Below are 8,606 nucleotides of genomic sequence, written 5' to 3'. Positions count from 1 at the left end.
GCTACTGAAAGAAATTTCAAGGAAGCCTATCTAAGAGAAGAGTCATACCAAATATTGACTTTAAGGTGTGTTAAAATTCTACAAAACTTTTTTGGTGTGTGTATTTAGCAAATAGTTGCATACTTCTACATTTCACAGTGGCTGCGATTTCTCTTGAATAAAATAAAGCCTCGTTATTTCATCATCAGCTCAAATTCCTGTGGTTTCTCAGGTTACAGCAGTTGATCACACATGTCCAACATTTCAACACAACACCTACCTGATGCAATTGCCTGGACACTCCCACTAAAATGTGTCAATAAAAAGAGACGATCGTGGGGGCAACTTCTGACAGAGTAGTTATTCCAAGGATCTGACCACATTCAAGAGGGAAAATGGTGCAGTATAAAGTGACCGTATTCACTGGTGATCACCTTAATTCCACTACTCTTAACAATGTCTTCATTAAGCTGGTGGGCACAGATGGGGAGAGTGATCGCACGTGGCTCATGGGCTTGAAAGGGGCTACATCCTTCGTTATAGGAGCCGTAAGTCTGAAATATGCATCTTCATGATTAAATGTATCTCAGGTTTCCTGTATGAGATGATACACAAATGAAATCATTTTTGTGGAAATAAGGGGAATCTATCACCATGAAGATGGTCAAAGCAAACAGTTCACTTCATGGACCACAGTAAATTATAACAGGAATTGTATGCTCGAGTGTTACAGCTCAGCACAAACTGCTATGTCATTCTTTAGGTATCAAAGTTTAAGGTGTCCTGCCCCACTTCGCTTGGAAATCTTGTGCTGATAGAGTTAGACAAACAATCTCTCCCACTGTTCCCGGAGGACGCTTGGTTTTGTGCCAAGGTGGAAGTGAAATCCCCTGAAGGAGACATCTACAGCTTTCCCATCTACCGCTGGATTGCTGATAGCAAGGTGCACCGCTTCAGGGATGGAAAAGGTTTGGGAAACTGTGCTCATCTTAAATCTTGTTCTGTAGTTACAAACCAGTGAGGACAACAAAAATCTTGTAATGAGACTAAAGCAGTTTTCCAATATACCACATTCACAAGAAACCCTTTTTCTTTCTTTCTTTCTTTTCTTTTTTTTTTATAGCTCTGAGAGTCTTTGAAGACAACCATCATCTTGGCAGGTACAGTCGGCAGCAGGAGATTCAGCAGCGAGAGGAAGACTATCGGTGAGAATTCAGAGCTTATACACATTTTAGCCTTACAGCTCCTGAAACTAGAATACAAATGCTGTCCAGTTATAGCTGAATATCCTAATACTAAACCTAAAGCTTAAATATATTTAAGCATTAAATTAAGCATTGCAGCATATTCTTTGTCTGCTGGGATTAATTAAAAGAAATTAAACTATTGCATATGTTGCAGATAAAAAGTATATCATGTCATACTGTAACTAACTTCCTCATCATCGCTGTTTCTTCGTTTCATCAGCTGGGATGCATATGCAGAGAAAATACCTCACTCCATGAAGGCAGAAAACCTATTTTCACTCCCGTATGAGGTTCAGTTCTCCTTCACCAAAACTAAAGAGTTTCTCTACACTGCTTCCACAGGGTGAAGTTCTGTTATACATATTTTTCTCTTTACTCTTTACTCCTCTGTCACTGTGCCCCAGGGCGGCTGTGGCTATACAGTAGCTTGCCATCACCAGTGTGTGAATGTGTGTGTGAATGTGTGGATGATTGTGTATAGTGTAAAGCGCTTTGGGGTCCTTAGGGACTAGTAAAGTGCTATACAAATACAGGCCATTTACCATATTTTTCTCTTTACTTATCAAAAGTATATTAAGTATCATAATGAAGTTAAATAAATGTGCTCTTCTGTTTCAGACTGACTGAGCTGAAGCTGAAGGGACTGGATAACTGTAAGAAGAAGTGGGATAATATTGACAGCATCAATCGAGTGTTTTGCTGCAAAAAGACTGAAATATCAGGTACTGTACTAACATCATAGCATATTGGAGTCCTTATACAGTATGCACTCTATGCAATAATGAGCTGAATATTGGGCAGCCTGTTCTGTAAACCATCTATATTCTTACCAGAGAAATCGGACTTTTCTTTTACAGTTCACGTAATGAAGACTCTCAGACCCTGAACTTCTGACATTAATTCAGAAATTTAGCAGAATTTAGTAGCTCACAGTTTCAAAAATAATAAGTTAAATGTCTCTTTTTCACAGAATATGTTCATGAACACTGGAAAGAGGATGCTTTCTTTGGCTACCAGTTTCTAAATGGTGTCAACCCCATGTTGATTCAGCTTTGTACAGCCCTGCCCAGTAACTTCCCTGTCACTGATGACATGGTCTTTCCCCATGGCCAGTGCAGCCTGGCAGATGAAATGAAGGTGATCATCTGAATTCTTTATAATAAATTGATTTTTTGTCAAATAATTGTACTTGTACAGTCACTGACTAAATATTATATCCACACTGTTGCAATATCCTGAACTTTCAAACAGAAAGGGAACATATTCCTGTGTGACTACAAGCGTCTGGATGGAGTAAAAGCAAACACCATCAATGGGAAGAAGCAGTACTTGATGGCTCCTCTCGTCCTGCTCCACAAAGATCCTCATGATAAGCTAATGCCGATTGCCATTCAGGTAATTCAGACAGTAAGGTTTAAGTTCGTGTATTTATCAGCTCATCAGTAGAGATAGCACACCTGTTAATGTGTAAAGCAATTGTTCATGTACAACGTCATTGTAAAATCAAAATATAAGGATATTCTATTTGCAACCATAGCTAGTACCATATCTGAACACCAGCTGTGAAGTGTTTTTGCTGAGCCTTAGCCTTGTGAAAGTTCATCCCATAGCAGTATCCAGATTGCTGAATGCAGAGTCTGACACGTACATAAATCAAGTCAGTTTCATTTATGGCGCCAAAATCACAAACAGCCTTCCCAGTTCATTCTGTACAATACACTCACACAGATGCAACATATTTACTGAGCAGAGAGAGATAGCATCAGTAAAAACTAATTAAAAGCTAATTAAAAGCATCATGTAAAGCTGTTCAGAAAGGATTCAGTGGAAATTCCCCATAAGGGATCAGCAGAGTATCAAACTTTAAAGATAAACTTGTCAAACATAGAACAGGAACTGAAATTTCATCAGTCTTGATCAGTAATTGATTTTAGGAGCATACTTGATCATCTGTATCAAATGACTACTCTGCCCTGTCCTTCTGTAGCTGAAGCAGACTCCATCAGATGACAATCCGATCTTTCTTCCTACTGATTCTGAGTACGACTGGTTGATCGCCAAGATTTTTGTAAGAAGTGCAGATTTCAATGAGCATCAGCTCAATGTTCACCTTCTGCGCACGCACTTGCTGGCTGAGGTTTTTGCAGTGTCACTGCTGCGCAATGTGCCCATGGTGCATCCTCTGTACAAGGTAACTGACGTTTGCTGAAACTTCAGTTTGTTTTATGCCATTATTTCAGTGGTGTGGAAAGCATTTGTCCATAATGGCTGGTTGTGGACAATAAAATGAAGTGTTGCCCCAATCATGTCACTAACCGAGTTCCCTCTTTCCCGCAGCTCCTCAATCCTCACACGCGCTACACTATGCAGATCAACGTCTTAGCTCGGCGTCTTCTAATTTCTGACACTGGCAATTTCACTCAGGTATGCAGTACGACCAGCACACTTATGGCGTAAAAACTGTTTCCGCAAGTGCAAATGTTGAATTTTAGGGAGAAAATTACTTTGAGCGGAGAAAAGTTTAATTTGACCAAACAAAATTAACTGCTGCATGCAGTATGTGTGATAAGTATGTTATTTTATTTGAAAATATAAAATGTTTTAAGTCCATTGTTGGTTTTAATCTAGTTTAAACCAAACCACTCTATTGGATTTAGCTACACTTTGGACAGTGTTTCTGGAATGCTGTGGCTAGCGAGCTGATTGGAGACCAAAACAGCCAATCAGAATTTTTGCATCCAAGTCTGTGATTGGTTTGTTTTGTGGCACATACGCACTGAGAGCAGGCCTACAGATGTCCGTCAGCACACAGAGCAGAGATCTGAGCAAGAGCAAATGCCAACAACCGAGTGGCTGTTATTGTGTGTGTAAATGGATAATAGCAAACACTGAAATGCATTTCTTGCACACAGCAATGAATTGTGTTCACTCAAATTAAACTTTTCTTCAATCAAAAATATTTTTCTTCTCAAAATGCAACAACAACACTTTTTTTTTCTCTTTTTGTAACGTGCGCTCAGAGTAGAGGCACAAAAATAACACCATACACACTCACTAGACCTTTACCTTAAGAATTGTTTTTCTTTTTCAGTGTCATGTACAACATTTGTCTCTAACTGTGAGCTACCCATTCTCTAGTTTGCATCATCAGGTGGAGAGGGCATGTTTACCATCCTACAGAGGTCAGTGTCCTCATTAACCTACAGCTCCCTCTGCATACCTGATGACATTGCTGAACGTGGCGTGGAGGCTGTGCCAAACTTCTACTACAGGGATGATGGACTAAAGGTTTGGGATATCATCCACAGGTACCACACTTTCTTTTCTTTTGATTTTGATTTTCTCCTAATGATGCCATCAAGCTGCAACAATTCAGAGTTTGTAAATAATGGGTCATCCTATCTTAAATCAGCATAAAAAACTGATCTGGTCTTTCTCCACAGTATTGGCTGGTTAAAATATGAAAATCAATAAATAAAAGCCTCCTGTAAAGTCATATATTTGAGCACACAGTAATAACAAACTTTCCTTTGCAAAAGACAACAATGACAATTTCTTTGCACAGCGTGTAAAGCACATGGTGTAAAGCATTGGTCTCATTGTCTGTTTGCTTTTTGTTTTTTGTATTTATGGTCTTCATTGGTGAAGGAATTGAATTAAGAGATGTCTTTGTGCTGGCTAACCGATTTGTTATCATTGTCATTAATATTATTTCAAATCTCCAATGTGGACAGAAAAAGACAGATACGTTACACCTTTTCTATGTACCTTTTTTAACTAGATTTCTTTGTTTTATTGCAAAAGCTTTCTTTTGTGAATGTCACATTTGAGTGTGGCTTGCATAACACCTCTTCTTCTAGTCTTTGCCAACATTTTCCTTGCATCAGTTTTTTCGGTTAGTCTGTTTTTTAACCTTCATTGACCAACAAGTAAAACTTATGAGATCTGTTTTGCAAGAGTATCCTGAGCCTGTTCTTTAATAGTGTATGTTTAAACAAGTTATGTCCCTTTGTATATCAGTAGCTGTCACCACATGTACAGCCTGCCTTGATCTTATTAAACAACATTTAGATTTCTGTTGAAACTAAAATGCCTCTAAACTGAGAGATGTGTCTGCTACTTACAGAAGCCTACCTTCACTAAGTTAAATTATAAACACTTGGTGTGTTGATCGTGAACCTGTAACCTCCCTATTTTTAATCAGGACAAGGTACTTTGTGCCATTTATTTTTATGTAGTTTTTGAAACAAAAGAATTAGGGCAAATACAATTTTTTATTATTTAAATAATCCTGGAGCAGTTTGTGTACAAATAATAAAAACATGTTTTACACAGTGTATTCCCATTTCTCAAAGGTCTGTGCAGGGAATACTCGGCTACTACTACAAGAGTGACCGTGAGGTCCAGGAGGACTCTGAACTTCAGAAGTGGATTTTGGACATTTTTGAACATGGGTTCCTTTCTCAAGCAGAAACAGGTGAGTTTCAATTACTATCTTCAATTATTATGATGATAGTGGTGATTTCTCCATACTATATATTGCAACCTAAACCTAAAGGAATGATGCTGTTATTTCAGGAATTCCTCAGACATTTACCAGTGTGACTGAGTTGATCAAGTTTGTCACCATGGTGATCTACACCTGCTCAGCCCAGCATGCAGCTGTGAACAGTGGACAGGTGAGTTCTTATATTATCCCAATAATGAAAAAAATGGCACAGTTTACAATGTCAATAAAAACACGATCAATGTAATGGTCTGCAAATCTCAAAAACCCTAATTTTATTCACAATAGAACATAAAAAACATCACATGCCTCCCTAAGACGCTCTTTTTATAGTCAGTCATGTTACTGACAAGTTGTAGCTTATGAAACATTTCTCCCAAAATCAAATGAACTCATTGTCATGCAAAGGGAAAATGTAAATAATTGTATGAATAATACCATACAACAGCAGGAAGGTAACAACAATATTAAAAAACAAAGACAGAATTAAAAACTATGCTTTTTAATCTTAGTAAATCCTTTACTTATTCATTAAATACAGTTTGACTATGCTGGCTGGATGCCCAACACTCCCATCTCCCTGCAACTCCCACCACCGACCAAAAAGGGGACGACAAGCGAGGCCACGATGTTGGCGACCTTCCCTGATGTCAACGTAACAGTTCAGGGCATGGCCACCGTGTGGCTCCTCAGCAAGCAGTCCAGTGACTTTGTAAGGAGCAAAGATTTCATTAAGAATGTCAGAAATTATGTTTACAGTAAATTTTTGTGAATAATTTTGAGTTATTTTGACAAAAATTTGAATGTTGTTGAAGAAAAACTAAATGTATCACTGTTCTCATTAGGTCCCTCTTGGCCAGTACCCAGAGGACCACTTCACTGAGGAGATTCCTCGCAAGATATTAAAGGATTTTCAGACGGAGCTTGAAATTTTGAGTGGAGTCATCAAAGCCAGAAACAAGCACTTAAACGTGCCATACACCTACATGGATCCAGCAGTGGTAGAAAACAGTGTGGCCATTTGAATATTAGAAGATAAGAAGACAAATTTAGCTTTTCAAGCGAAAGCAGGGAAAGAAATGCAAGTTCTGAGTTTTACTGATGAAATGGCGCAACGAACTTACTGCTTCTGATCATTGTATGCTGATTTGCGATTTTTACTTATCTGTTGAAATATGTCTGGGTAACATTTTCATCACTCTATGAGAGTGTCTGCTCTGAGCCAGAGTCTTACTAAAACTTTACCAAATTACATTGCTTATATTTTCATTATTTTAATGTTTTGTTGTGTTTCTCCCACACAGATTTGTTTTATTCATTAAAAATATATTGCATTACTCCCAAATCAACAAGCATTGTTATTCTGTTATTGAATTAGTCCTTGACCTTTGTTTTAATCACCAAAAATAAGCACTGTTTTATGCTTTTATGCCTTAACACAATAAAAGTTTTTTTTTTGTTCATTTATTTATTTATTTATGGAACAGCTATTTGGTGTCTGGTATAATATTAACATCATAAATTCTGTCTAAAGCTTTATTTTAGCTAACGTGCACTTTCTACATTTCTTTGTAGAATCATTTTTAAATTCTAGTTTTGTTGTACAGTGGGGCAAAAAAGTATTTAGTCAGCCACCGATTGTGCAAGTTCCCCCACTTAAAATGATGACAGAGGTCAGTAATTTGCACCAGAGGTACACTTCAACTGTGAGAGACAGAATGTGAAAAAAAAAAATCCATGAATCCACATGGTAGGATTTGTAAAGAATTTATTCGTAAATCAGGGTGGAAAATAAGTATTTGGTCAATAACAAAAATACAACTCAATACTTTGTAACATAACCTTTGTTGGCAATAACAGAGGTCAAACGTTTACTATAGGTCTTTACCAGGTTTGCACACACAGTAGCTGGTATTTTGGCCCAGTCCTCCATGCAGATCTTCTCGAGAGCAGTGATGTTTTGGGGCTGTCGCCGAGCAACACGGACTTTCAACTCCCGCCACAGATTTTCTATGGGGTTGAGGTCTGGAGACTGGCTAGGCCACTCCAGGACTTTCAAATGCTTCTTACGGAGCCACTCCTTTGTTGCCCGGGCGGTGTGTTTTGGATCATTGTCATGTTGGAAGACCCAGCCTCGTTTCATCTTCAAAGTTCTCACTGATGGAAGGAGGTTTTGGCTCAAAATCTCACGATACATGGCCCCATTCATTCTGTCCTTAACACGGATCAGTCGTCCTGTCCCCTTGGCAGAAAAACAGCCCCATAGCATGATGTTTCCACCCCCATGCTTCACAGTAGGTATGGTGTTCTTGGGATGCAACTCAGTATTCTTCTTCCTCCAAACACGACGAGTTGAGTTTATACCAAAAAGTTCTACTTTGGTTTCATCTGACCACATGACATTCTCCCAATCCTCTGCTGTATCATCCATGTGCTCTCTGGCAAACTTCAGATGTGCCTGGACATGCACTGGCTTCAGCAGCGGAACTCATCATCTGTATAAAAGACACCTGTCCACAGCCTCAAACAGTCAGACTCCAAACTCCGCCATGGCCAAGACCAAAGAGCTTTCGAAGGACACCAGGAAAAGTATTGTAGACCTGCACCAGACTGGGAAGAGTGAATCTACAATAGGCAAGCAGCTTGGTGTGAAAAAATCACCTGTAGGAGCAATCATCAGAAAATGGAAGACATACAAGACCACTGATAATCTCCCTCGATCTGGGGCTCCACGCAAGATTTCATCCCGTGGGGTCAAAATGATCATGAGAACGATGAGCAAAGATCCCAGAACCACACGGGGGGACCTGGTGAATGACCTGCAGAGAGCTGGGACCAAAGTAACAAAGGTCACCATCAGTAACACACTACAA

At 38.9% G+C, this 8,606-nt stretch overlaps 1 protein-coding gene across 1 annotated transcript; it reads left to right on the top strand.

Moving 5' to 3' along the window:
• The first annotated feature begins 333 nt into the window (after nt 1-333).
• LOC309708398 (polyunsaturated fatty acid lipoxygenase ALOX15B-like) lies at nt 334-7,186 on the top strand. Its single transcript, XM_082536389.1, has 14 exons — nt 334-527; nt 743-947; nt 1,103-1,184; nt 1,447-1,569; nt 1,845-1,948; nt 2,197-2,363; nt 2,478-2,621; nt 3,214-3,417; nt 3,564-3,650; nt 4,365-4,534; nt 5,582-5,703; nt 5,805-5,905; nt 6,275-6,445; nt 6,579-7,186. Exons 1-14 carry the CDS (start codon nt 375-377, stop codon nt 6,756-6,758), a joined length of 2,013 nt encoding a protein of 670 aa, XP_082392515.1. The 5' UTR covers nt 334-374; the 3' UTR covers nt 6,759-7,186.
• The last annotated feature ends 1,420 nt before the right edge of the window (nt 7,187-8,606 follow it).

The sequence above is a fragment of the Aulonocara stuartgranti genome (assembly GCF_965226115.1).
Source record: "Aulonocara stuartgranti genome assembly, chromosome: 6".
Taxonomy (NCBI): Eukaryota; Metazoa; Chordata; class Actinopteri; order Cichliformes; family Cichlidae; genus Aulonocara; species Aulonocara stuartgranti.
Note: the sequence above shows the minus strand (reverse complement) of the source record. Positions and strands in the feature narration are given on the sequence as shown.

What these genes read in the sequence shown, in the direction of transcription:
- LOC309708398 (XM_082536389.1), top strand. Translation starts at nt 375, where the DNA reads ATGGTGCAGTATAAAGTGACCGTATTCACTGGTGATCACCTTAATTCC. An exon ending in TGGTGCATCCTCTGTACAAG is followed by an intron (nt 3,418 to 3,563) that starts GTAACTGACGTT and finishes TCTTTCCCGCAG; the next exon opens with CTCCTCAATCCTCACACGCG. An exon ending in CCTTTCTCAAGCAGAAACAG is followed by an intron (nt 5,704 to 5,804) that starts GTGAGTTTCAAT and finishes CTGTTATTTCAG; the next exon opens with GAATTCCTCAGACATTTACC.